The sequence below is a fragment of the Rosa rugosa genome, chromosome 1 (assembly GCF_958449725.1).
Source record: "Rosa rugosa chromosome 1, drRosRugo1.1, whole genome shotgun sequence".
Classification (NCBI taxonomy): domain Eukaryota; kingdom Viridiplantae; phylum Streptophyta; class Magnoliopsida; order Rosales; family Rosaceae; genus Rosa; species Rosa rugosa.
In genome coordinates, this window is record NC_084820.1 from 48,304,352 (window position 1) to 48,331,369 (window position 27,018).

At 39.7% G+C, this 27,018-nt stretch overlaps 3 protein-coding genes and 1 long non-coding RNA gene across 13 annotated transcripts; 2 read left to right on the forward strand and 2 right to left on the reverse strand.

The window, feature by feature from the left end:
- Positions 1-275: 275 nt before the first annotated feature.
- LOC133725189 (pentatricopeptide repeat-containing protein At3g16010) lies at positions 276-6,179 on the reverse strand. Of its 6 annotated transcripts, none has more exons than XM_062152344.1 (6): positions 5,942-6,179; positions 3,887-5,722; positions 3,281-3,362; positions 3,001-3,042; positions 2,626-2,910; positions 276-1,781 (listed from the first exon to the last, which is right to left on the reverse strand). In XM_062152344.1, the coding sequence occupies exons 1-3, from the start codon at positions 6,024-6,026 to the stop codon at positions 3,346-3,348; spliced, it is 1,938 nt and encodes a 645-aa protein (XP_062008328.1). In that variant the 5' UTR covers positions 6,027-6,179; the 3' UTR covers positions 276-1,781; positions 2,626-2,910; positions 3,001-3,042; positions 3,281-3,345. The 6 variants fall into 6 exon arrangements, with proteins under 6 accessions (XP_062008328.1, XP_062008327.1, XP_062008326.1 ...); XM_062152343.1 differs by having other exon boundaries at positions 3,237-3,362; XM_062152342.1 differs by having other exon boundaries at positions 2,626-3,042.
- An 838-nt stretch (positions 6,180-7,017) lies between these two features.
- Positions 7,018-11,633, reverse strand: LOC133725190 (heat shock 70 kDa protein 14-like). The gene is made up of 10 exons (XM_062152345.1): positions 11,472-11,633; positions 9,859-11,046; positions 9,548-9,769; positions 9,348-9,443; positions 9,039-9,257; positions 8,445-8,639; positions 8,189-8,335; positions 7,899-8,048; positions 7,677-7,807; positions 7,018-7,583 (listed from the first exon to the last, which is right to left on the reverse strand). The coding sequence occupies exons 2-10, from the start codon at positions 11,026-11,028 to the stop codon at positions 7,370-7,372; spliced, it is 2,544 nt and encodes an 847-aa protein (XP_062008329.1). The 5' UTR covers positions 11,029-11,046; positions 11,472-11,633; the 3' UTR covers positions 7,018-7,369.
- Positions 11,634-13,816: 2,183 nt separating this feature from the next.
- Positions 13,817-14,670, forward strand: LOC133729456 (uncharacterized). The gene is made up of 4 exons (XM_062156996.1): positions 13,817-13,903; positions 14,012-14,089; positions 14,201-14,271; positions 14,325-14,670. The coding sequence occupies exons 1-4, from the start codon at positions 13,817-13,819 to the stop codon at positions 14,668-14,670; spliced, it is 582 nt and encodes a 193-aa protein (XP_062012980.1).
- Positions 14,671-17,633: 2,963 nt separating this feature from the next.
- On the forward strand, positions 17,634-22,905 carry LOC133725191 (uncharacterized). Of its 5 annotated transcripts, none has more exons than XR_009854299.1 (11): positions 17,634-18,355; positions 18,463-18,512; positions 18,653-18,738; positions 18,990-19,409; positions 19,740-19,857; positions 20,156-20,211; positions 20,304-20,385; positions 20,475-20,598; positions 21,689-21,753; positions 21,829-21,974; positions 22,571-22,905. It is a non-coding gene; the product is annotated as an uncharacterized LOC133725191 (long non-coding RNA). The 5 variants fall into 5 exon arrangements; XR_009854298.1 differs by having other exon boundaries at positions 17,635-18,355; positions 19,673-19,857; positions 22,590-22,905; XR_009854295.1 differs by having other exon boundaries at positions 17,637-18,355; positions 19,673-19,857.
- The last annotated feature ends 4,113 nt before the right edge of the window (positions 22,906-27,018 follow it).

The following is a 27,018-nucleotide window of genomic DNA, read 5'->3' on the forward strand; positions in this document are numbered from 1 at the left end:
TTGCCGGGGCCAGGATTTTTAGCTAAAAATCATGCATGGGAGTATGACATCAAGATAGGGATGCCCAGGTCCATTCGTTGCTGCATGATAAGCTCAGTTCTGGTCCAAAGCTGCATGATTACCAAGAACCTTTAAATTAGAGTATCCTTCCCAAACTACCCAATTCATCCATAAAACCCAAAGCTTGGGATGCCACAACTTTGCAATTCCAATTAATCTGCTATAATTTGAAATAAGCATCAAATCAAACAAACAAAACAAACTGATCCAAAATGTTCTGAATAACAATAAGGGTAACTTCATAATTGTAATTGTCGGACAAATTTACAATCATAAAAGGGCGTAGCAGTCCAGCAATTTCAGTATCCAAAGACAAAAATTATAATTCCATGTTATTGTCATGAACCAACACAAAAAGGACATACTCGATACTTGCCAACTTATGTTGATGATCATCCCAAAATATAAGTTTGCAAGTGTGGTAGTAATCCTCTTGCAGCACATTGCCACCATTTGAAGCAACAATGTGGTTGCTTGGACCAACTGAACTGATGTTCTGAGCTAATTGTCATGCGCATTAGAAACTCTTCCTTCAAAGTGGACTTCCATCTACTGATGCTGCATCTGCAAATCAAAGATGTCTTCACACTGTGAACTGACTCCAGCTTCCACCTACACAACACAACACTTTGGAACTCTCAAGCTCTTCACGTTGGATGTCAGCTTGTCGTGTTGCATGGCACATCCTTTGCTTGCCTCCTACAATGATTACATGAGATAATTCTTCTGATTCATGTCAATTTGGAATCATGATATACTTGAGAATTTCCTTGACCCGGTCCCATATCTAACAATGTAGCTCGAATACCGGGAACTCGAGAAAGGCTCATATTTTGGGCTAATCTTAGGCGGCAAATCCTACCATTTCTTTCAAGTGAGGCACGAGCCTCCCAAATCAAACATTGCCCCTCAGACCTTAAAAGTCATAGGTCCCAGTCTTGACTGAAAAGGTCTTATTTCAGCTCTTTGTTCCAATTATAATATAAAACCATATATAGGTTCTAGAGATGACTGCAGCCCTGTGTAAGCCATTAATATGTTGCAATGAAAACACCATGCCACTGACAAGCCTCCTAGTTATCACTGATACATTTCTTTGCTTTATAGAAGGATCAAGTCAATACTCATGATTAATCAGAGTAACAATCTTCATAGGATTCCAAGTTTGTGGACTTGCTCTCTTTCTAAGAACTAAAGCCACTTAAACAGAAGTAGGTCTGTATCTCAGGCTTCATATGTGTAGCTGGAAAATCATGGTAACATTTGCCAATATGTAAGACGAAAGACTTCTGACTGATTAGTCTGAATTTGCTTCATTCTTGCAACTTTTTCAAATCACTTCAGTACATATTCAACGTATTTACAAAAACCAAGATCCTTGTTTTCATGTCTTTTGTTTCTTCCATAACATGATCTTCTAAAGCCCTCTCATACTCATTTATATTGCCTTCTGCACATCAGCTGGAGCCATTCCTCCATAAGCTAACTTTACAAAAGACTACTGACCTTAGTATCTGTTTCCATCTGCATAGGCTTGGCTCCTGATTCGGGAACACAATTTTCAGCACCGAGCATAAGCAGGACCCTCAGCATCTTGATTACATCTACCTCATCAGCAGTTGGGGAACCGCATCGCTGGGGGTCTCAAGACTCTCCATCTTAGTAGCCTCCTTTGGATGCTCTTTTGGGACACGAACCTCAACTTCCTCCTCTTCTGAAAGCTACAACAAATTTGAAAGAAACAACTAAGATTTAAAATCAATAGTAAAAATAAAACCAACAGCAACAACAACAAAAACAATTAATAATAATAACCTAAAAAGTAAAACTAAAAACAGCAACAACAACAACAACAATCAACCACGAAGATTTAAAAGCACAAGGCTTTTGACAAACATACAGCGGCTGAATCCACAGAGACAATTCCATGCATATTCAAGCGAGCTTTGACCTTCCATTCTTTTCACTCGCTTTTAAAATTAAAAAACAGCAACAACAACAACAATCAACTATGAAGATTTTTGCACAAGATTTTTGACAAACATACAGTGGCTGAATCCAGAGACAATTCCATCATATTTAAGCGAGCTTTGACCTTCCATTATTTTCACTCACTTTTAGTAGATTGGAAAGGACTCATGTGCACATATACAATGAGATGTCACTAAATGTGGCCAACGACCCAGCCACATGACTAATAAGAGCATACAAGTCTGAGATTTCATATCCAACATGTCTGCTCACTGTATAGGTATTTGCAGGTGCCTTAAAATAACTACCATAAGCATACTACTTCACATCAACTGAAACCATGCCAGATCTGTAAATGTAAGAGCCTTAATCTTGGAATGGGACTTGAAAGCTAGAGTAGTAACTTTTCCAGGATAAAGCAATCAAGAACAGGAACCTCTCATTCACCGTCAGGTTATTAAATAGTGCACCAGATATATACATTGGGAAGAAACAAAAATAATTGCAAGAGTACAGCAGCGTACTTAGGAAACAGGAATTGAACCAAAGAAACAAGAATAAAAAGATTTAACAATAGAAGGGATGAAAATTTACCTGAAACTCTTGGACTTTGAAGGTTCGACTAAGAATTGCACATTGCAAAGCACCACCCCCTGGTGACGCACTCACTTGCACTCATAGTTCTCCTGGGCACCTTTTTGAAGAACTCTATCAACATCTTGATCATAACTCACTTGTCAATCTTCTCATGCCACCCATCATTACAAATTTGATTATAACTTACTCCACACTAAGAGTACATAAAGGCTGCTAGCATGAAGGCAGCGTTAGGCGTTACCATCAGGAGTGCCTCTAGAGTTGGACTGTGGAACTGAGGCTCTGCATCCACAGAGCCCCAAAGGCACGTTAAAAGGAAGTGCCTTATAAAGCCAAGTAGTTAATAATTATTTAAAATGGGGGCGGGCATACGTGTTAAGTTGCTGAGTCAACCAATGTAATCATCAATATTCCCTATAAAACAGGCAATGGATGAACATTTAGAATTCATAATCATTTCATATTTTCATATTATAGAAAATTAGAAAGCTATTTTATGTGAACACTAAAGTATATGTCTATCTCTTTCATAGCCTACAATGTTACATGAAACAGTGCAAACTATCAAGTGACAGAGCAAGCCTCATTCATATAATGTGTAAAAGTACTTGGATTGCAATCACTTGTGTGAACGGCAGGCCCTCAGCTTTACCAGGTTTTGATCTAAAAGAAAGGTTACTAGGTTGTCGATCAGGACAGATGCCATGCCACTGGGATTTAAGAGAGCGTGTTTCCTGCAGAAGAATCAGTTTTTCCATGAGAGAATTGAGCAGCAGGTTTATGCCAGTAAGACTATATTTGATTGCTATACATAGTAAATATCAGTCATATTAAGAATATACACTAATCCATATACTCTAATAAAAATCTCAAATTTATGAACATGCTCTGTGTGAATTTATGTGAAAGAGAGAAGATTTTCATCACAATTAAACAATAATACTGTTAGTCCTAGTGCTTATTCATCACTTTATATGACATTATGATAATGCAGTGCTATTCTATGATATACTAGTGTTTAGGACAGTTTAAATTTCTACTGCTATATGTGTAGTGTGTATGTGCAGATACTAAAGAGACATCAACGCCATAAGAAACTAAACATGATAGATGTATATCTAAACAATGATACATGCATATATCAACAGAAATTGCTAGCTTTCAATTGTTGACACCATAAGAAACTTTTAAGCAAGTCTTCAACCATGTGAAATAGACCCAATTAGCACTGGTAAAAAGAAAAGAAATTATATCATACCAGATCCCCTTAAGGAAGTCATATCAGCTTCATCAACCTTGCCAACTGCCTCAAGTATTGATGAGTAGGTGATGAGATCATATTGAAAACCTTTTGAAGTCATCTCTTTCATCAGCTTTGCAGCCTCTTCAAGCAAGCCAGCTCGACTGAGACAACCAAGAATAGTGTTATAAGAAACTGCATCTGGTTGAATCTTGGAATGCTTCATCTTTGAAAACATTTCTAAAGCCCTCTTTGGGCCACCTGCCCTAGCCAAGCCATTTAAAATGATGTTTTGTGAGTTTATGTCTGCAACACAGCCCCTTTCTTCCATGGTTTTAAGCAAGGAAAGTGCCTCATCTATCATACCAGCCCTGACCATCCCTGACATCAGGGCATTATAAGTATATACGTCCGGATTGCATCCAAGTTTCTTCATCTCGTGAAAAAGATCCAGAGCTTCATCAAGACGCCCACATTTTCCGAAATGTTTAATCATCACGGCATATACTCTAGCACTTGCACGTCCACAGTTTTCTTTCAATTCTTGAAATAACTCATTTGCAGCTTCATACCGCTTTGCTTTTCCAAGACTGTTGATCAGGCTGCAATACGCAGCTGGACAAGGGGGGAATCCCTTTTCATCCATCTCTTCAAGAAGCAACAAAGCTTTCTCAACTCTATTTGTTTTGCAAAAACCATCTATCAGAATCGAATAGGTAAAAGAGCTCGGAATAACACCATTCACTTTCATCTTCTCAAACCATGAAGCTGCAACTGAAGCTGGAGCTTTGGAATCAAATAAAGCTTTAATTATCGTGTTATAAGTCACCGCATTAGGTGTGCAACGCAAAATGTCCATCTCATTGAAAAGATTAATAGCATTTTCTATGCGACCTTCCTTTCCCAAAATGTTTATCAAATTGTTCATGAGCACAACATCAGGCTTACAACCCTCCTTCAGCATGTTTTTGTATATGACATAAGCATCTCCAACCCTCCCAGATTTCCCTAGCCCCTTTATCAATTCAGTGTAAGTAAAAACAGTAGGCGGACAGCCATTCTCTTTCATCTCCTGAACTAGACTTAAAGCTTTCTCAACCTTGCCCAACTTGAAAAAGATTGCCAATAGGGTAGTATAAATCTTTGCAGTTGGATGTAAACCGTTATCCTTCATCTCATCAAACAACCTAATTGCAGAATCATCACGACCCAATTTCCCAAATGCAGATATTAGTGCACTGTATGTGACTGTGTCCGGGAAACAGTTACTCTCATTACACATCTCATTATAGAGCTCATGGACCTTTTCATGATGACCTTCTTGCATCAGCATTAAGATCATGGAGTTGTAACTATGAGCTGTTGGCGTGCAGTTGTGGCCTTTGATTTGGTAGAAGACAGATAGTGCCTTGTTGACCATCTTAGCCCTTCCCAAGATTCTTATAATCTCAGACAATTCAGCTGGATCGATCACACGTGCACTTGGAACCATCTCCTGAATGGCTTTCCACATTTCACCAACCATACCAGCCTCGTCCAAGCAACGGATCAACGCCATAAATGTGGTTGAATTGTGTTGAAAATTCCTTCTCTTCCCAGCCCACTTGAAAAACTTAACCTTAACAATGGCCTCGACATCAATCTTGAGAACCGCGAGAACCAACCTATGATCCACTCTCAGCTTCAGCACTTCCGAGGCCTTTTCGGCATCAGGCCCCCACTTGAAAATTTTCAAAATCTTTGTGAACCTGTCATCCAGTGTCCTCACAGAAGGGTCCTTCCCTGGCATATTTCTACTCATGGGAAAGCTGTCCGATGCATTAGGCAACCGGAACATCTTAACTATCTCATTTTCTGTTAAGTTGACAACAAAATTACAACTTGAATGTCAGCACACTCAGAGAACCATGCCAAATACAGAGATACAAGCTTACCAAGAAAACTATCTAGGCATCTTTAACTGGGTAATTCAATAACAACATTGGCTTTATGCGAATACAGAGATGCTGTTTGACCCAGAAACATTGAGACCCAGTTGCAGAAATTGAAGTTAGAAGACGAGGGCGGCCTTACCTGTTTGATTAAGTCTCTGAGAGAGATGAGTGGAGGTTGATATCGATCGAGTTGAAGCAAACGACTTGGCAATCAATTTGGCCATGGCATACAGTAATAAGTGTTTAACGGATGGCCCTCATTGATTTTGCACCCTCTTGTTTTCCTCTAGACTCTAGAGAGCAGAAAGGAGATGACTGCTGTTTGTTCCCGCCGGAGGTGTTGCAACTCACTCCTGGTTTCCTCGTATTTATTTTTATTTGCTCACCAAATCCTAAAATTATCGCTATTCTCTTTGATGACTTTAGATAAATCTTTATTTTTTATTTTTTATCGAAATATCACCTTCTTTTGATTGAACCAACGAGAAAGTCGCCCACTCGCCCAGTATCATTTAATCTAGTGGCATAAGTTTTTTCTTTGTAAGTGGAGTTCGTGAGTTCGACAGAACTTACAATAGACTAGTTGTTATATATGAGTTGTTTATTTGATAAAAAAAAAATGAGGAAGTCGATTGTATTTATAATGAGCAAGTTCGTCATAAATCTCAGTATGACACAAAACTGAAACCCTTGGTGACAAAGTAATTTAACTTCGGTTGATTACTGATCAAAGAGAATGTATCTTAGAAATACACACAAACTCGTAACATAGAAATTTTTTGCGATGCCCGAAAATAGTGAAATCTGCAATACTAAACCAGAGACGAACCCGAAAATAATGAAATCCGCAATACCAGACCGGAGACAAACAGCTCTACATTTTGCTACGTAGTTCGGGGGTATATTAAGAGACAAGAGGTCTGAAGCTAACACGACATACACTGGGTAAGTCGGTGGTACGTTGGCTGAATTGCAATGGTATAAAAGCAACTGTTGTTTTTCTTCCTTGTGTTTTAGCAATATATCCAGTGTAACAATCTGTAACCCATCCGTATTCTATTTGAACAAGAATCCATTGACAGGAGGTTCTACTTCCATGGCCTAAACCTGAGGTTTTAACCTGCAAGTCGAGCTATGTGTTTAGAAAGACCACAGGGACTAATGTTAATTTCAACTTCAAAGTGAACATGCTCAGCCCGGAAACAAGGAGAACCATAGGTGAAACAAAACTTCAGATTCATGAAATTAAGAGATCCAAGACATAAGACAGTAAAAACCTACACGAACAAGAGCTGAAAGGCATGCTCCCAGCATAAGAGCAAAATAAGACCAAGGATACAATTCTCTTGAAAACCCTAAAAAAAAATCCGGATTCTAGAGACAAGACTCTAAATAACTGACGAAGCACAATAAAGGCTTTACAGACTCTTGGAAGTATATCATCAAACACAACCATAGGCCTCTCCCCTCTCAGTCCAAATTGTGTGCAAGGCTCAAATTGAAATGTTTTGATGCTTAGGAATCAAATCCAGGCCACAAAAATCATAGGAAGACAAGACTCCACAAACTAGGCCTGGGGAGCTTCTGGCTTGTCTGTTTCCATTGGTTCAGCTGGAGCCTCATTGTCACCAGCAGCAGGATTCTCATTGGAGTTGGGATTGGCATGGCCTTCACCACTCTGGGGTTGATCGCTTCCCTCAGGAGATGGGCTTGGTTGTGGTTCAGGAGTAGCTGGTTTGGCTGGTGCTGGTTTTGGTTTTGTCATTATTGGTCTACAGAACCTGTCGGCCAAATACACATTACCAAATTAGATATGCCTCCAGGAAATTAAAAACTGGGAGTAACCACAAAGAAAAATGTATAACGGGCGGTACCTATCAAGTGCTTCAGTCTTCCTCTTCACATCAGCTGACAAGAGTACTGGAGTAGCATGTTTTGGCAGTGAATCCTGTTGCTGCTTTTTCTCTCTTAACCAGGCCTCAGCTTCAACACACTCATTTAAGACCTATAAAACACAAAATAATGCAAGTTAAACCAAAGATGTTGCAAAGTGACAAAAAGGTCAACAACTAATTACAAGCCCACTACGACTCTACCTTTTCTTTGTCAGCAACATCGATGTGATCGAATTTTGGATCAGTTGACGCTGCAGCTTGTGTGTAACTGTTAACACAGTGAACTAGTTGGTCAATGACAGGTCCCCTCTCTGTATGCTCCTTGTATCGCTCTTCAATGGCATCACCTTGCTGCAATTCAATGAAACCATCAAAATGAGAAAACCATAATATACTTGAAGACAGATTGTTGTATTCTCTTTAGCAGATTGAGAAGAAAATAACTCAAATAGGGGAAGCAGTAGAAATAATTAGAAGAGCAGAATCCTCACCTTCTTAAGCTCCTCAAGCTTGGCAACATAAACACCTTTGGTTTCGTCCTCACCATCTTCATATAGCCAGTCTTCCGTCTCCTGAAGTTTGGTGATAAATGCTTCCCTCTCCGAGTCGGTGACAAATTCCTGGTACTTGTCACTCAGCTGGAGGCACGACAGAGACGTTTGTTAGCAATATATATTTCTTCTTTTGAAAAGAAACAAAATAATAAAGTAGACAGGAAATCCACAAGCAACAAGGAATGTAAAGTACCTTGTTTCTCATGTCATAAACATATGCCTCAACAGCATTTTTCTTGTCTTTTGTTTCTTCCATAACACGATCTTGTAAAGCCATCTCATACTCACTTTCTATTGCCTTCTGCACATCTGCTGGAGCCATTCCTCCATAAACTAACTCTACCACAGGAATGTTTGTTTTCTTAACCTTTCTTTTAGGAGCATCAGCCTGCATGCAAACTGATTCATCAGCAGAGCGTCCAACCAAATACTACTACTAACTTTTACTCAATCCAAAAGACTGACAGTCTGACACACATTACTAATTCTGCCTGGTAAGATTAAATGCAGAATGCTAACAAAAGGATCACAAAAAAGTTGAATGTATCAAAGAACAAGAAGAAACAAAATCATATTTTATCTAGGTCATTCATCAAGCATCCACCCTTAGTCCACATAGATCTAAAGCATAAGAATACCACCCAAGTTCCATAGTATACAAGATCATTCCTCCCCCAATATAAAATGCCAAAACTGCTTCTTCTTTTTTTCCAAAAGAGCTTTTATTGCCAAAATCATGTGAAAAAATAACAGCTAACACATGGCAAACCCACAGCAGACCACTGACCTTGGCATCTGTTTCCATCTGCACAGGCTTGTCGCCAGACTCGGGTACACCATTCTCAGCACTTGGAACATCAGTGCTCTTAGCATCTTGCATGTTCACATCATTCCCCTCAGAACTTGGGGGAGGTGCATCACTGGGTGCCTCATCAGTCTCCATCTTAGTGGCCTCCTTTGGTTGCTCTTTTGTGACAGGAACCTCAACTTCTTCCTCTTCCAAAAGCTACACAAAGGAGTTGAGAAAAAATAATATGATTTATGAAAAAAAGAATCAACTAGGTATACTTGAACACATAATTATTGAAAAACTTACAGTTGCTGAATCTACAGATACGATCCCATGTAAATTCAAGCGAACTTTGACCTTCACCTTCGCCCTCTCACTTTTATTAGATTGGAAAGGACCAATCTGCACATGTACAATGAGATGTTGATAAATCTAGCCTATGATCAAGCCACAAGAAAAATAAAAGCATACAAGTATAAGATTTCATATGTAACTTGACCACTCACCGTATATGTACTGATCTTTACAGGTGCCTGCAAATCACCAACATCGGTATACTGCACATCAACTGAAAACGTGCCAGATCTGTAAAATGTAAGTGCCTTGAAACTTGGAATGGGATTTCCCTTGGGAAAGACGATAGTAGTTTGATCCCCTCCTCCATTCTGAGCATCTGGACCGGAACCTTTCCAGGATAAAGCAATCGAGAATGGTAAGCTCTCATTCACCTGCAGATTAAATAAGAAATAAGTACAAACAAGGATAATTGCGAGTATCTGACAACCAAAGAAACAGTATAGGAGTCTGAATATTTTACCTGAAACTCTCGGACTTTGAATGTAGGACTAAGCATTGCACACTGCAGAGCACAACCCCTGGCAACACACTCACTAGCATTCATAGTTCTCCTAGGCTCCTTTTTGAAGAACTCTGTCAATATCTTGATTATAGCAGGTACACGAGAGCCTGAACCAACAACCTCAACAGTATAAATGTTCTCTATTGAAAGATTTGCATCGAGAAGGGCCTTCTCCAAAGGTACCTTTACGCGTTCCAAAATAGGAGCACTAATTTGTTCAAATTCATCCCGCTTAATAAAACCTCTAACATCTTTCTCATCCATTAAGCACTCAATATTCAAAGGTGCCTCAGGATTTGCACTAAGCATCTTCTTCAGCTTCTCACAAGCAGCTCGAAGCCGAAGGCAGGCCCTTGCATTCTGGTAAACATCTATCTTGTACTCTTCCTTAAATTTTGCTGCAAAGTGCTGGAACAGTACTTCATCAAAGTCCCTACCACCCAAAGACAGGTCAAATGAATGAGCTAGAACTTTCAGCTGCCCCTTCTTGAAGCCAGCAATGCAAACTTGCATGCTAGCATGCCCAATATCAACAAAGGCAACATTCAATTGGTCGTTCTCTGGTAAATCTGTCTTGTAGATTCCATAAGCTAAAGCAGTTGCTGTAGTTTCATGAAACAACCTAAGAGGGTTCAACCCAGCAATTCTGGCTGCATCCTCAACAGCTCTTCTTTGGAGATCAGTGAAATAAACCGGAATTCCTATACAGCAGTCTACAACTGCTGCATTAAGATTCTTCTGGGCTATGATTTTCAGATCAGAGAACACCATTCCCAAAACTTGGGTGGGCGTGAATGTCTTGGCTTCTCCCAAATAACGGGCATGGATCAACGGATATCCATCAGGCCCTTCAGTAACAGCAAAAGGCAGGGACTTGATATCCCTCTGCAACACGGGATCCGAGAATTTCTTTCCAACCAAGCGTTTGATCTGCGAAATCGTGTTCTTCGGGTTCATCATAGACGAAGCAGCGCCTGCGGTCCCAATGAACCGCTGCTTATCCCCGAAACAAACAATGGCGGGAGTTTCACGTTTGGACTCGTCATTGAGCACGACATCAATACCCCTCTGCCTTGCCACGGCCACAATGCCACTCTCATTGCCAAAATCAAATCCCACCACACTCATCCTTGCAAGATTCTAAATCTGAACACAAACAACAACCCACATTCAGCACGGAATTTCCAATCAATTCAATGTTCACACATACACAGCAACAAGTCTCATCATACAAACAATCAACCAAAGATCCAATCTTTACATAACAAAACTAACACGCTTCATCAACTAATACACAAACTATGGTCACAACAGTACTTAAATTAACACGAACAATATAGAAGCCAATTACCCAACCTTCTATATAAGACATATCAAACGCAATCAATATCAATCTAATTCCTCTAAACGCAAACAAAAAAAAATGAGAAGCAAACATTAGAATCAAAGCAGTTCAATAACCCAGTAGAATGTTCAAATCGGAAAACAGTACCAAACAGATCTAAACCCAGCTGATACTCAAAACCCTGTGAGATCGGATCCGATGCAAAATCTAGGGTTGCGAAGCGTACCTGAACCGCAGAGGGCGATGGGGGCTTGTTGGGGTTTCTGGAAGTCTCTCAAAGAATGGAGAAAGGAGGACTCTTTTAATCTGAGGAGAGTCTGAGACCTAACCGAAGGGAAGGGGGCTTAAGGCAGTTTTCGGCTTTTATATATTTTTTTGTTTCCAAAATATTTGGTTTTAGAGGTGGGTTTTTATAGAGGAAGAGGAGAGAAGTCAAGTGGTCCTAGAGGTGTCTAGAGGGCTTACTCCGATTCTAGAAAGATCTTTTCTTTTGAATCGGTTTGGATTTTTTCCTTATTCATCTACCCAAACCGAGCTGCTATTGCCCCTATTTTATTCTAGGGTTTTCTTGACCAATACAAACTCTTTTTGAATTTTGATCTACACGATCTACCATCCAAAACCTAAATTCGAATTCTAAGGCTAAGGATAATCCAAAATATATATTAATTCTTTTGAATAAACAGAACTTTTTTCAACTTATTTATTTTTTGATGAAAAAATAACACTTTTATTACGGACTCAAAGTACAAACCAAAAAAAAAAAGTAAACATCACTTAAATCTATTAATTCTTTTGAATAATCAGAATTTTTAGTTTTTAAATTATCTGTTTTTCGAAGAAAAAAAAATGACACTTTTATTACGGACCGAAAGTGTACTGATTTCTAATCCTTTTTTAGGTACAACAATGATAAATATTACTTAAAGTGAATTCACATTTTTTTTTTTTAGTACATTCCATTTATATATCAATTCGAACTATAGAACCCACAATTGAAAAACATTGAACTAGAAGAGCTCATCCATGCTAGTAACCAAACCGGCTTCCTTAAATATAATTGTTGTGATAAATCCATGAGTTTTATACCCCTTAAGGAATAAGAGTTCACGAGAAATATGAATTCCGAGAGTAATGTAGCCATCCATAAAAAAAGATTTCCCTAATAATCTTGCAAATTTTCTCCAACTACACTTGATTTTTACCAAATCCATAGGAAAGAAGTCAAGGAGAGTGTAGGATACAAATTTTGAGGCCCAGTCATCTTACCTTTCATGCATAATGCACCATGCGACATCACTAGCCAAATCAACATGAATGAGGAAACACCAATTCGTAACCTCCCTTTAAGGTACTCTATCTTCAACATATAATAAATCTGGTACCATCTAGGACCAAAGATGTTCCTAAATGACCATTATACCTCGTGTACGTTGCACGTCATTGGTTATACCATAGCTGCGCTACCTTGCCACCAACCAACAACTTAAGTCCCTACTAACATCGAAACAACTCTCAACCATCAGACTACTACCCTTTTGAGTTGCAAAACCTAAAAAATCTCAAACAAGCATCGACTTATTTTTTTTTTTTTTGAAAAGTCCCAAACTATCTCAACGCTGCATATAAACATGGACTTCCCTACACCAACACCACTACCAACTCCAAACCTATAGTATAACTCAAACTCAGAAACCCTATAAACCAGCAGCTCCCTCATCCAAGAAGCGTTCTAAATCGATACAACCAAGTATTAGACCGCCAACTAGACCCAAAATTGCCCTCGAGATTCGAGAAACTCAACACCCCCAATCGGCACCCTTTCATCCAAACATTAAAGGACACCACCATGCATACTGCCACACCACAAAGAGAAGTTCACACACATTTACCACAAGCTTGTCATATTAGAGTCTACCAAATCCACCACTAAAGAGAGACATACTAGATCATTAACTAATAGTCAAATACCAACATGCATCAAATGAGGGTTCATGATCCTCGAACAAGGGTTTTGAAGAAACACCTACAAAGTGGTAGAAAACAATCTCAATAGGAGTTTAGGTCGGCTTGGTCGCCTATCAAATAAGTTGCAGATTATTGTATTGTTGGATTTTTTTTTCTAATTTATAATTTTAGATGGCCCAAACTTCAAATTCTATTTTCTCTGAAACGCAATCTTAAACCTATAATAAGATTATTGTACTTCAAATTATGCGGAAAAAAAAATAGTGTAAAATAAAAAACCACATACTTTGAACTAATATGAGGTTCAACTTCTTTAAAAGTCAAACTGCAATAGAGTTTAGGTTCTTGTGAATAGTTGTGGAAAATGATTATCAATTCTAAATCCAATTATCGAATATTGAGCTAGTCTCTTCCTTGATTGATGCGGATACCAAAAGTTGGAGGGTTGATGTTCTGCAACGTCTATTCTCTCAAGAAGTGGTTGATGTTATCTTGTGTGTTCCTCTCATTCATAGAAATAGAAGCGATCGTTTGAGCTGGAAACTTGGGAAGAAGGGTAAGTTTTCTTCTAAAACTACCTACTATGTAGCTCGGGAGGTGGTGATGGGGGATGTCTTTGCTTCCTCCTCTCTTGGTGATCCTTTTAGTATTCGCTGGAAGTCACTTTGGAAAGCTAAGATCCCTCGGAAGGTCTCTATATGTATCTGGCGAGCTTGTCATAACGTGTTACCAACTAGAGAGAGTTTGAGTAAGAAGGGTTATACTGGTGATATGGGGTGCCTGCTTTGCCGTCACCAGTTTGAGAGTGTTGGAAATGTGTTATGTGGGTGCCCTACTGCACAGGAAATCCTTACTGCTCCTCCTTTTTCAATTCAGGTTCCTATTACTCATTCTTTTATTTTTAAGGAATGGTTACTTGAGCAAGCATCTACTCTTTCCTCTGAAAATTTTTCTAAGCTGTTGATGCTTTTATGGGGCATTTGGAAGAATAGGAATGATAAATTGTGGAGTGATAATGCTAAAAACGCTTCTACAATTGTTGCTTGTACTATGGCTTGGTATGAAGAGTTCCTTCAGGCTAATAGGGATACGACTATATGGTAACCGATAGGAGGACGAAAGCTAGAGTACATTGGTCCCCTCCCATGAGTGGCTTATTGTGCATGAATGTTGATGGTGCTTATGTTTCTTCTCTACAACATGGAGGCATTGGCGGTGTTCTGCGTAATGAGAAGGGTGAGTTCATTGCAGGCTTTGCTTATAGAGTGACTAATGTGTCCTCTGCCTACCATGCTGAGTTGCTTGCTATTAAATCTGGGCTGGAGCTTATTCAGGTGCTGGGTGTGTCTAATGTTGCTATAAAGAGTGATTGCTTAGAGGCTGTGAAGGCTGTGACTGCAGAGGATCATGACTTCTCTACTTTGAGAATCATTGTTGAAGAATTCAAGAATTGCTAGGTGATTTGCTTTCTATAGGTGTTCATCATACTTATAGGACCGCTAATCATGTTGCTCATAGACTAGCTGGATTTGGTTTTGATTCTGACATTCATATGAAATGGTTTTCTCAAGCTCCAGAGTGTGTTCTAGATGCTCTACAATACAATTGTAATCGTATAATTCATTAATACAATTTCATCTTTACCTCAAAAAAAAAATAAAAAAAATAAAATAAAATCAAAACCCAAGAAATCAAGCCCCACATTTCTAGAATCATCATTCTTCTTTTAAATTACATGTATGACTACCTAGCTAAACAATTGGGTTCTTTCGAAACCTTGCAGCAAGATGAGAATTCGAAGCTGCAAAAGATATCAAATCACTGGTACTTCTCTTTTAAGAGTTCACATGATCAAAAGTCTCAATTTAGCACCCAAAATCAGATACCTATCTCCTGCAACTCATAAACTAAAGTAATATTATTTCTTGGGCAAACTACTGTTTAGTCCATTCGTCCTTGTTTCAGTCCCTGTCTTTCTAATTTAGGGGGGTGTATTGTATTTGGATTTGTGCAGACTTTTTTTAAATGACAGACTTTTTGAAAAGTCCACAGACTCTTTAAAAAGTTGATAGACTGTTATGGATTTCTTAAAACCATTGATTTTAGCAACAGACTTTTATTGATTCATGAAAATCTATATACTTTATTATGAATGACTTCTACAGATTTCCTAGGATGTACAAAATATGAAAAAAAAAAAAAAAAACAAATGCAGCCCAAACACAAAACAAAATAATAACTTGTTGTCTCTTCAATGCTCCAGTATCTTCTAATAGAAATTGACTCAAATAATGATTGTTAGTCTGTCTAGCGAGTTTGTTCTCATTCCTAATCTCCCAACAACATAAATATACAATATAGATCACTTGATGTTTATAGTTAATTATTCTCATCAATTTTGTTTTCGCCGATTAACATATATTGTAGCAATATTGATCAATGTCTTGATCTATAATCAATCAATTGAAATTCAATTGTTCAACCTTTTTTTGAACCATAATATAAATTCAAATTGATGAGAATAATTAATTAATAAGATAAAATTTAGTATGGTTCAAGGTCTTAGGGTTGGACCACAATATTTGAGTTTTAGGGTTTCATAAATCATTTTTATTGCTATTAGGGTTCGAAGTATCACAATTGAAAAAAACAAAAAACAAAAAAAAAAAATCACATTCAACTAGGGGTGGGCGTCCAGACCCGAAAAACTGAAAACCCGACCCGAAAAACCGAAAAAAGCTCGATTTGGTTCGGTTTTGACTTTGAAAATATCGGTTCGGTCTAGGGCCCGACCTGAATATATTTTCTCAGTTCGGTCTCCAGTCTCAAATGTGCAGAGACCGAAAGCCCGATTAGGTCTGATTTTCCTCCTTTGACAGTCTCAGCCTCTGTCTCTCTCAAAAACATCTCAGCCAATCAGCCATTCAACCCTTGTTCTTCCCCAATTTCTGAAAACCCAGCCCCATTATCACCGATTCAACCCCAAACGGCAAACCTGTTAGCAGTTTTGGTTGAAAGCCTGAAACTCCAAACCTGTTATAGACTCCAATCAGCAGCAGAATAGTGAGATCTTGAGATCTGGGCACCTCTTCAGTCTTCACCCAAGTCCTCCGGGTCAACCCTGCCCAATCCTCACTCCTCCTAACCGAGCCCCTCTTCACTCTCCCCTCCATCCAACCCGCCGTCGACGAACTGCATAATGGGGATTGAGGAGGAAGGGAGAAAAAAAATATAAAAAAAGAATGTATGAGTAGAACTGCAGAAGAAGAAGAAGAATAAGAAGTGTAAAAGAAGACTAGAAAAGAAAGAAGGAGGAAGGAAGAAAAAAAAAGAAAAAAAAAAAGAAGAAGAATATATGAATAGAAGTATAGGACTGCAGAAGAAGAAGAAGAAGAAAGTGTCGAAGAAGAGTAGAAGACCAGAAAAGAAAGAGAGAGTAGAAAGTAAAAAGACGGCAGAGCCTTTTATTTTGTTTTATTTCTACCGCGTAGGACAAATAAATATAAACGTCGAACAATATGTTCAGAGAACGTCTCATGCTCCAGTGGTTGGGAGCAAGGATTTGGTGCAAGTGGTCGGGGGTTCGAACCTTGCCTCTGACTGAATTTTTGTAAACTTTGCACATTAGGCCCGAAAGACCGAACCGACCCGAATGTGGTCGGTTTCTGTCGGTTTCCTTTCTTGAAAAAGCCTGAACCGAATACTTCGGGCTCGGTCTCGGTCTCACCAAATTTCGGGCCCGGCCCGACCCGAGCCCAAGCCTACATTCAACAACTACAATGAACATGTTGGGTATCAAAAAAAGTTGATATCATAAAAAATTAGAGAAAAGACAAAAAATTAAGAAAGAGAGATAATGAAGGACAAACTTCTTCGTGCGTAGAGAAAATAACTTTGATAGACTTTTTTTTTTTTTTTTGAAGAGGAAACTTTAATAGACTTTTTGAAATCTTTGGTCTGGAGGCTAGAAAATTATTGGAGTTTGTTATGTATAGTTAACACTACAAAGTCCATGATTATCCATGATTTTCTAATTCCATAAGTATGAATGATATTTTGAATACCTCTGTACTTTTATTCATTTTTAAAAGTCCTAATTGAATACTCCTAGATTTTGGTGGAATTCATGAAGTCTTTAAAAATCCTAATTGAATACTTCAAGACTTTCATGGACTGTTAAAAGTCTATATTGAATACACCCAGACTTTTAAATTCCATAGATTTCTTTAAAACTTCTACTAATTCCATATACAATACACCCCCTTTAATCTCAAAAGTTTCTGAACTCAAAATTTGAATGCCAACGGGTCCATTCCGTCCATTTCATCCGGTTGCTTGATGAGGTGTTAGTTTTGTACTTGCCAGCTCAGCGGCACGTAAGACACTGATTTTGTAAAGTGATGAAAATGCCCCTGCTTCAGTTTCTTCCAAAATTTCCTCCAAAATGGTGTAGTCTAATGAGAGAACTCGAGGAGAGTAGATCTAGATTTCTCTCTCTCCTCCACCACCAGTGAATATATCGGCACCACCGTGCCTCACCTCCACCACCACGGTGTCCACCAGTCTCTGGCGACTCAAACCCAGCTCCCACATCGTCTGGAGACGCCGGAAAATGACTCACGTGCCGACGAAGCAATACCCAGAATTGCTTTGGACACCCAAACCTTTCTGGGTGTCTGATGACTTCTCTCTCTTCTGGCACACCCGGTGAACCTAAATCGCCACCAACGACTCCTCGCTTCTCCAAGTTGTCACCACCACCTCCCATTACCGTGAATTTCTTCAACCTGCAAATTTCATGGTATTGGGTTCATAGAGGAGAGAGAGGATGGGAGAGAAAGAAATCGGGAACAAGAACAAGAAATTCAATAAACCAAGCGCTAAATTCTAACCCAAATTTAGACAATTTCATATATCAGAGATGAGTGCCCGACGAAGTCAGAGGAGGAAGAGAAGAGGAAAGCTCCGGCATGCCTAGAGAGCAACGTCGGTGGTGATGTCGATGGAAATGAGGAGGAGGAAGACGGCGTTGTCGTGTCTGATTTATTGGGTTATTTGTTGTCGCTGGTTTTGAACTCATATGGGTTTTCATGTTTTAGGGGTTTTGTTTGTGTTTGGGATCTGAGCGATTGATTGGAAGAGGTGCGTGGTGCCAAGATTTTGATCCACTTTGGGAGAGAGATTTTTTGTTCTGCTGTGTGTCTGTCGATCATAATTTTTTACTTTTGTTTTCTGTTTTCAATTTGCAGGCTGTGCATATTGAAGTGGGAGAGGTTTGAAGTGGAAGCAAAAAAAAGAGGTTTGGTTGTTAGTTTTATTCATCTTTGTTGTTGTTTTGTGTATTGTATCGGTTATGGATGTTGGGTTTATGATATTAGACTTGATCAGACTAAATTGTTGATTATGAATTTGACGTAAGATATTTGATTTTGATTGTAGACCGTAGTTGTAGGAAAAAGAACAGGAAAGATCGCTGCTAGAAGAAGAGGTATGAGTTTGCAAGGAAGCTTTCAATAGAAGAAGAGGTATGTGTTTGATTTGGGTTTTGTGAAAATTGGGTCTCTTTTCAATGTCTACATTTTAAAACGGGTCATAATGGTAGAAACAGTGTTGCAGTAGGTCAGATTCAATGTTATTTTGGATAATCACCAATGATCTAATTTGTCAATGTTTTTTCTAACTTTCTCAAGTGAACCCCAAACAAGAGGGTGAACAATAAGATTCATCTCACGTCTTACCTTTACTTTGAGCTCATTCTACCTCTTGACCCTCGCAGATGACAAGAAGAAGAAGCAGAAGAGAATTCAAGCATCGTTAACAACACCAGCTGTCTCCCCAATCCGAGCGACATGAAAGCCACTTCCAACTCCATAATTGCCTCTTTTGTCAAAGTGCCATAGCAAGGTGTCATCAGCTCCTCTAATGCTTAAAGGGATACTAGCAATAATTGCAGCCTCATACGGTGTATACAAGTCCTCTAACAATGGAATATTCCACTCATGCTCTTCTTCCATAATCAAATCACACACTTTCAACTCTTCAAGTCCCACAGCTGGTTTGGAAAATGGTTTGAAGTTGTTAGATAACGTGCACACACCATATCTGCAGATTGCAAACTGTCTTAATACTGTTGTTTCCAGCATTGGGAGAAAGCCTTTGACGGTCTTGCTCCAAGTGAATACGAGTGGAGAATAATGTAAGTTAACTGTATTTGAGCTACAACTTTCACAGAAATGTTTTTTCTATTTCTTTTTGTACTTATATGTGGATTAAATATTTCTCAATTAGTTATTGAGTTAGGGAATCGGAAGATTGGTTACAAAGGATCTGTTCTTTATTATATTCTATTGGTGTTTGTAATGCACAATATCTTTGTTTTATTGATTGTAATTTTTAGTGTGGTTTTGTTCATTGTTTGATTTCTTTATTGTGATTATACATTTTCATATGGTTTTTCAGGTTTTGAACAAATATACCTTATAAGGAAACTAATCCTTGGAGAACCATTCATGGTCTGTATATTTAGGCGAACACTGTTTGCTGCAGCCAAATCAAGAAGCTTCTGGTGCTGCTTCTATAAAGGTTGAGAGAGAAGAGGAGAGATTGAAGATTTTGGTTGAAGAGGTTGCTGGGTTTTCAAAGAGGTGTGTGTTTGATTTGGGTATATCTGTGGTAAAATCTCCTTTTTTATTATTATTATTATTTTTGTCATTGCTCTTAGTGCACGTATTACCCCTTTTTGGGTGGTCATTATCATAACCCATATTGTTTTGGGGATCATTTGGAAGTATAGAAATATAGATCAAGTATTCCCCTTATTCATTGCTGACATCCCTCCTAAATTTTTAATTCTTAATCATATAGTTCAAAGATTTAAAATGTTTAATAAAATGAGATTGGAAAGACACATTCTGAGTTTTACATATCTTATGCCTTGCTCAGGGAATCCAAGAACAAGGTGAAAGTTGCCAATGAATTTCAAATCTTAGGATATCAAGGTCTCCATATGTTCATTTTAAACTTGAATATCGCATTTCTTCTGTTTCTTACTCATTGTAGACATGCATTAAGCGATTATTATTTTGTTCAGTGTTCGGCCCATAGAAACATTTAATGATGCATTTAGGAAATTTCTTGCACACTCAATGAGAAGACTGCCAAAAGCTCCCAAGGTATGCAACCCTTATACTCTTTCTGCTGGATTTATATAAGTATTGGTTGCGTACAAGTCATTTGCAGTTTAATCTTTGTGAACTGTCAGGAGGATTCAGCAGAGGAACGCTCACCCGCCCGAAGCTTTGGAACGGTCCGTGCCAAAACAAGAAAAGGATAGCTTTGCATCTGCGTTTGTTTCAACATTATCATTCACAGACACTGCTCACTAGGTTTGTCAAGTAATTGAATCTCTGTTTTTATCAAATTTGTGGTCTTTCTTCTGAATTCAAAATGAATATTTATTTATTTATTTATTTTTTAAATACTTTCTTTGGTATTCAGTGACTTTCAGAGAGATTTTTCTTTTCTTTGTTTTTGTTTGTATATGATTTTGTCAAATTTCTACTTAGTTTCTTACAATAGTCTTTATCTTTTTTTATGCTGGAACTACTTGCTATACATTAATGACTATCTCTTGCATCTTTGATTCCTGAGTTTGTTTCTCAAATCTGAACACTTCTGAATAGTAAAGTCTGTCATACATCTTTGCTTTCTCAGTTTATCGGTTTGCTTCTCTTATATATATATATATATATTATGCATCATAAAAATAATCAAGGGAAGGAGATATTAGACATTATAATATGTAGCTTTTTGTCATTAATCAAAATGAAATTATTTCTATTACTCAAAAACAAACTTAATGATTCAAATGATATACTTGAGTACCATTAATCATACAGTTCTGACATCAGTTTTCATATTCTCTGAATTTATTCTTCATTTCAGATTTGTGTGCTTAATTCGGATTGAAGCTTATTATTCTTCTTCAAAATGATTTTGATGTCTAGATTTATTGTCCTGAGCTTTGACTTCTGCTCTGAAATCTAATCAATCTTATGTTGCTTTGATTTTGATTTTATATTTAATGGATCCACTTGCTATGCATTAATGGCTATTTCTTGCAACTTTGATTCATTCTGGATCCAGTTTGTTTCTGGAATTTCAACAGTTGTTAGCAGTAAATTCCGTTACAATATTATATTAGGCATCTCTATTCTATTCGTTTGCTTCTCAAATATATATATTATTAAGTTACTGTGAGTGGAAAAGTAATCTTTCTTGGTAAGACTTGAGTATTTTACGGTTATGTCAGATTATGGTTTTAAGTTTTAGTCTTGACATATTTTTCCTGACATATTTATCCTCCAAAATTTTACTCTTATTATCTATACACAACCTCATTTATGTACCCGAATAGTTTCACTTGGAAATGAAATTTTGGTATGGGAGTTGGTAATTTTGATTGAGATCTTACAGTTTTGCAGTTTTCTAAGGTAGAATTGCTCTGACAAGGCTTGGAAATTCGGTTTCTTTCACAGAAGGTATGACCTTGAGCTATTTTTCTGAGTTCAAAGTTTCAAACTAGCATAGAATTAATGGATATGATGTGGTTACAGGTTTATGACAACTTAACAATGAAAGTGCATAAGAGTAGAAGCATTGCTAGGAAGTCAAGTACAGGCCACGTAATTGGAATGGATATAGACTACATGCTGATGATTTTCTCCTGATTAAAATCTCGAAAGAAAAGCTAGGATTCAAGGTTAGCAACTAGATATTGTGAAATTTTTTGTTTTTTCTTTTTGGTGAACAATATGAACCGAAGACATTACCCATGCCATTGTACAAGAAATTACATCCAGCAGTATTCTATATTTAGTTTTATGCACACATTTACTGAAATACAATCAATGATTTAGTTGAAAAGAAGATTTTTAGATGCGATATTCAACTGGAATAAAATAGAAACACAGCAACTAATATTGTTAAAGATGGACAGTTACTTGAGCTGGATTAATATAATCATTTCCCCAGGATTTTAATAAATCAATAAGGCTATATGTATTGTGTTCATAATAATACTACATTTGTGCCATGTCTGTCTGAATTTGATTTTTACAATAAGTTCTCTCTTTCAACTTACTCTCCACTCATCTCATCTCTGCATTCACTGATACACCAAAAATGGTTTTCTACCAAATAGATTCTTTTATTTTGCAACAATATTTGAAGTTTACACCGAAAATTTACAGATAACATGAACTAGACAAATTTTAAATTTCAATGTTTATGCTAGACATCTTGAAATCTCAACCTTCAGTCAACTTTCATATTGACATGATTATTTCCGACTTCCAGTGACTACATCTCAAATCAGATTCCAAAGGAGCTGGTAACTACCCCAACTGATGAAACTGACATGATACAATCAACAGGGGGTCACACCGAAGGAGCTGATGTAAATGAGTTGATTCTAATTGCAAGTATAGACAATTTTTGCTTAGCCTGTGTTTGGCAAATATACCCGCAAAGGAGAGAGAGATGATGTCTTTAATGTCTGTAAATATGGTATTAACCATATTGATGATACACCCGCAGAGTAAACCACATGGAAAAAGAACTCTGAAGAAAATCGACATTATCATAATTGCTGACAGAGTAAGACAAGCTCTTCTTTAAGGGGAATTGCAGTCGATGAATCGGCAAGCCACAGTGTCACGGGCCGAACTTTGCAATGCGCAAAGCGGACCGTGCGGCACTTGCTAGCAAGCAAGTCAGCCAAGTGAGTACCTTGCAAGGAACAATGAAAGCCACACGATATTAAAATAGTGCTAGTGACAAGCAAGAACACAATTATATGAATGTTGGGGCAACCACGAAGAACAATGAATAATCGAAAGGAAAGATCAAAGAGCAATCTCACGGGGCACAGATGATTGAATAATTCCTCTTTTATTGATGGTAAGACGGTAAGGGAGGCAAAAGTACATGTGCTTACCTATACTAGTTCCGTAGTCCAAACTATGCCGACTAGGAACCCCTCCCTATAGAGCATGTCGGCCTTACATGAACTTGGCAGGGGGAAACATGAAAAAGGTCGAGGAGACTAATTGCTAAATAAAATAAATTACATAATTTGTAAATTACCAAAACAACCCTAGCACGCAAGCAAACCAACCAAAGGCTTAACTAATGACCCTGGACAAGGTTGCTTGCGGCATTACAAGTGCGGCCCCTAACATCCTCCCCCACTTAAGCTGTCGGCGCTCTCGACGACTGCCTTGATCTTGAAGTCTTCAATCTTCTGCTGGAACTTCTTCGTCAGGACGTCAGCATTCTCCCAACTGGTTTCTTCATCTCCCAGACCCTTCCACTTGACCAGGAACTGCTGGCATGGGCGCCTGGACACTCGGATCACTCTCTCTGCTAGGATCTCCTCCACTTCTTTCGGCTTTGGTGGTCTGATGTCGACGTGCTCCCGAACAGGCTGGTTGCGTGCTTGATCTTCACAGTCTGGCTGGTGCGGCTTGAGGTTGCTGACATGGAAGACGGGGTGAACTCTCATCCAGGCGGGAATATCGACTTTGTAGGAGCACTTCCCCACTTTAGCAATGATGGGGAGCGGTCCTTCATACTTCCTGAATAATCGTTTGTCTCTGGAGCGCAGGAACCTGAGTTGTTCCGGAAGCAGCTTGACAAGGACCATGTCCCCTGCCTGAAACTCCCTGGGCTTGCGGCCTTGATCTGCCCACTTCTTCATTCTCCCCGCCGCTTTCTCTAGATAGGCTTGAGCGATCTCGGCATTAGTCTTCCACTCTTTTGTGAAGTTGAAAGCACGCGGATTCGCCCCTTTGTAGACTTCTTGCACCGTATGCGGCAAGAGAGGCTGTTGGCCAGTGACAATTTCAAAAGCACTCTTGTTGGTGGATGAGCTCTTCTTCGAGTTGAAACAAAATTGTGCAACATCGAGCAATTGCGCCCAATTCTGTTGGTTGGCATGAACGAAATGGCGCAAGTACTCCTCCAACATCCCGTTGAACCTTTCTGTTTGCCCATCAGTCTGTGGGTGATAACTTGAAGATATGTTGAGCTCAGACCCGAGCAACTTGAATAGCTCGGTCCAGAATGTTCCCGTGAACCTAGTGTCTCGATCGCTGACTATGTTCTGAGGCACACCCCAATACTTTACAACATGCTTGAAAAAGAGGCTTGCTGTGTCTTCCGCCGAACAGTACTTTGGGGTTGGCACAAATGTGGCATACTTTGAAAACCTGTCAACCACAACCAGGATGCCTGATAAGTCTCCCACCTTCGGGAGGTTAGTAATAAAGTCAAGGGAGACACTCTCCCATGGGCGAGTAGGAATAGACAGTGGTTCCAACAGCCCTGGAGTCTTTTGGCGCTCAATCTTGTCTTGCTGGCATGTCAGGCAAGTCTTGGTGTATTCCGTGACATCGTCTCGCATCTGGGGCCAGTAGTACCCCTGCTTGAGGAGTGCATGGGTCCTCTGCCATCCAGGGTGACCTGCCCACAGGGTGTCGTGACACTCCTTCATAAGCATTCTTCGCAGTCCGTCCGCTCGCGGAACAAACACTCGTCCTCCTTTGGCCATCAATATGCCATCCTCCATCCAAAACCGACGGCTCTTCCCTTCCTTCACCATTTTCATGAGGGATTGCGCCACGGAATCCTTCTCCAGACTCTCCTTGATACGTTGCTTGATGTCTGTGGCAATGATGCTGCTCGACAAAGTGGCCAACACCTTGAGGGTGGCAAGGTCAGCCTTGCGACTTAGAGCATCAGCAACTTGGTTTGTGTGCCCAGCCTTGTGTTCGAAATGGAAGTCGAACTCAGCGAGAAACTCTTGCCATCGAGCTTGCTTTGGAGTTAACTTCGGCTGGGTCAGGAAGTGGCTGACGGCTGAATTGTCTGTCTTCACAAGGAACTTTGACCCCAACAAATAGTGTCGCCACGTCCTCAAACAGTGAATTACGGCTAGCAACTCCTTCTCCTGAGCCGCGTACCTCCTCTCAGCTTCCGAGAGTTTATGACTTTCATAAGCAACAGGGTGCCCTTGTTGCAACAGGACTCCTCCTAAGGCGAAGTCAGAAGCATCTGTCTGGACTTCAAATGGCAGGTTCAGGTCGGGTAAGGCAAGGACCGGATCTTCCATCACGGCCTTCTTCAAATCTTGAAAGGCCTTCTCACAATTACTACTCCAGTCCCATGTCACTCCTTTTTTCAAGAGTTCAGTTAAGGGGGTCGTCTTCTTTGAGTAATTCTCAATGAAACGTCTGTAGTAATTGGCCAGCCCAAGAAAAGAACGTAGCTCTTTCACATTCTTGGGGTTTCTCCACTCCTTTATGGCTTCTACTTTCTCCATATCCATCCTGATTTGACCCCTTTCAATAATGTGACCTAAAAACTTGATGGTCACTTGCGCGAAGGAGCACTTTTCGCGCTTGACATACAACTGGTTGTCCCGCAACCGTTGGAACACCAACTTCAAGTGCTCTACGTGTTCTTCTAGGGTAGAGCTGTACACCACTATGTCATCCAGGTACACTACCACGAACTTATCTAAGTACTCGTGGAAGACTTGGTTCATCAAAGTGCAGAATGTGGCTGGCGCATTGGTCAACCCGAACGGCATCACCAGGAACTCAAAGGCGCCATAACGGGTGACGCACGTTGTCTTGGGTTCATCTCCTTCTGCAATGCGAACTTGATAGTACCCCGAGCGGAGGTCTAGCTTTGTGAAATATTTGGCACCACTGAGTTGGTCAAACAGATCTGCAATCAGAGGGATCGGGTACTTGTTGCGCACCGTGACTTTGTTGAGAGCCCGATAATCCACACACAGTCTCCAACTTCCATCGTGTTTCCTTTGAAACAGCACAGGTGCACCAAAGGGGGCTTTAGATGGCCTAATGAATCCCGCCTTGAGCAGGTCTTCGAGCTGCTTTCGAAGTTCCGCCAGTTCTGGGGGTGCCATTCTGTAAGGTGCCTTTGCAGGTGGTTTGGCCCCCGGAAGCAGTTCGATCTCATGGTCCACACTCCTCCTTGGAGGCAATTCTTTGGGAAGTTCAGGAGGCATCACATCTACAAAGCTCTCCAATACCCCTTCAATCTCCTTCGGAATCACTTCTCCTTTAGTCTCATCCTTTATCAAAGGAACTGCTACATAGGTAGGCTCATGACGCTTCACGCCTTTCTTGAACTGGAGGGCGGACAAGAGACGGGGTTCACTTGGTTGCTCGATTCTTGCCGGAACCACACACGGCCTTTCTCCCATAATAAGTAAGTGTTGGGCACTAGGAATGGGAATAGCTTTGTTCGCCAACAAGAACTCCATCCCCAATATGACATCAAAGTCGTCCATCTGGACAACTACGAGGTCAGCCTTCCCTTGCCAGTGACCTAACTTGAGTGATACCCCTCGAGATAGTCCAGTTGTAGGTGAGGCCTTAGAGTTCACAGCTTTCATGCGGCCAACATCCTTCTCCAACTTCAGCCCCAACCTCCGTGCTTCAGGTTCTGACACAAAGTTGTGAGTGGCCCCTGTGTCAACCATCACGCTCTTGGCTACCTTTCCATTAATACTACCATCTATGAACATCAAGCCCTTAGCCTGAGACTTCTTGGGTGATTGTGGTCGCTTCTCCACCGCACCCAAGAACCTTAGAGCTCCCATGTGACCAGGTTCCTCCTCTGGCTCTTGCTGATCTTCCATTTCTTTCGAGTGAATATGAGCCTGTAGGGCAGAGAGGGCGGTCTTGTGAGGGCACTCATTCACTCTATGCGGT

Coding starts and splice junctions, on each gene's coding strand:
- LOC133725190 (XM_062152345.1), bottom strand. CDS start 11,028: ATGAGTGTGGTGGGATTTGATTTTGGCAATGAGAGTGGCATTGTGGCC. Junction 9,258..9,347: donor TATCTGTAGATTCAGCAACT/GTAAGTTTTTCA, acceptor TCCTTTGTGTAG/CTTTTGGAAGAGGAAGAAGT. Junction 8,640..9,038: donor AGATGGAAACAGATGCCAAG/GTCAGTGGTCTG, acceptor GTTTGCATGCAG/GCTGATGCTCCTAAAAGAAA.
- LOC133729456 (XM_062156996.1), top strand. CDS start 13,817: ATGGGGGATGTCTTTGCTTCCTCCTCTCTTGGTGATCCTTTTAGTATT. Junction 13,904..14,011: donor AAGCTAAGATCCCTCGGAAG/GTCTCTATATGT, acceptor TGCCGTCACCAG/TTTGAGAGTGTTGGAAATGT. Junction 14,090..14,200: donor CTCCTCCTTTTTCAATTCAG/GTTCCTATTACT, acceptor GGCATTTGGAAG/AATAGGAATGATAAATTGTG.
- LOC133725189 (XM_062152344.1), bottom strand. CDS start 6,026: ATGGCCAAATTGATTGCCAAGTCGTTTGCTTCAACTCGATCGATATCA. Junction 5,723..5,941: donor TCAGAGACTTAATCAAACAG/GTAAGGCCGCCC, acceptor TCAACTTAACAG/AAAATGAGATAGTTAAGATG.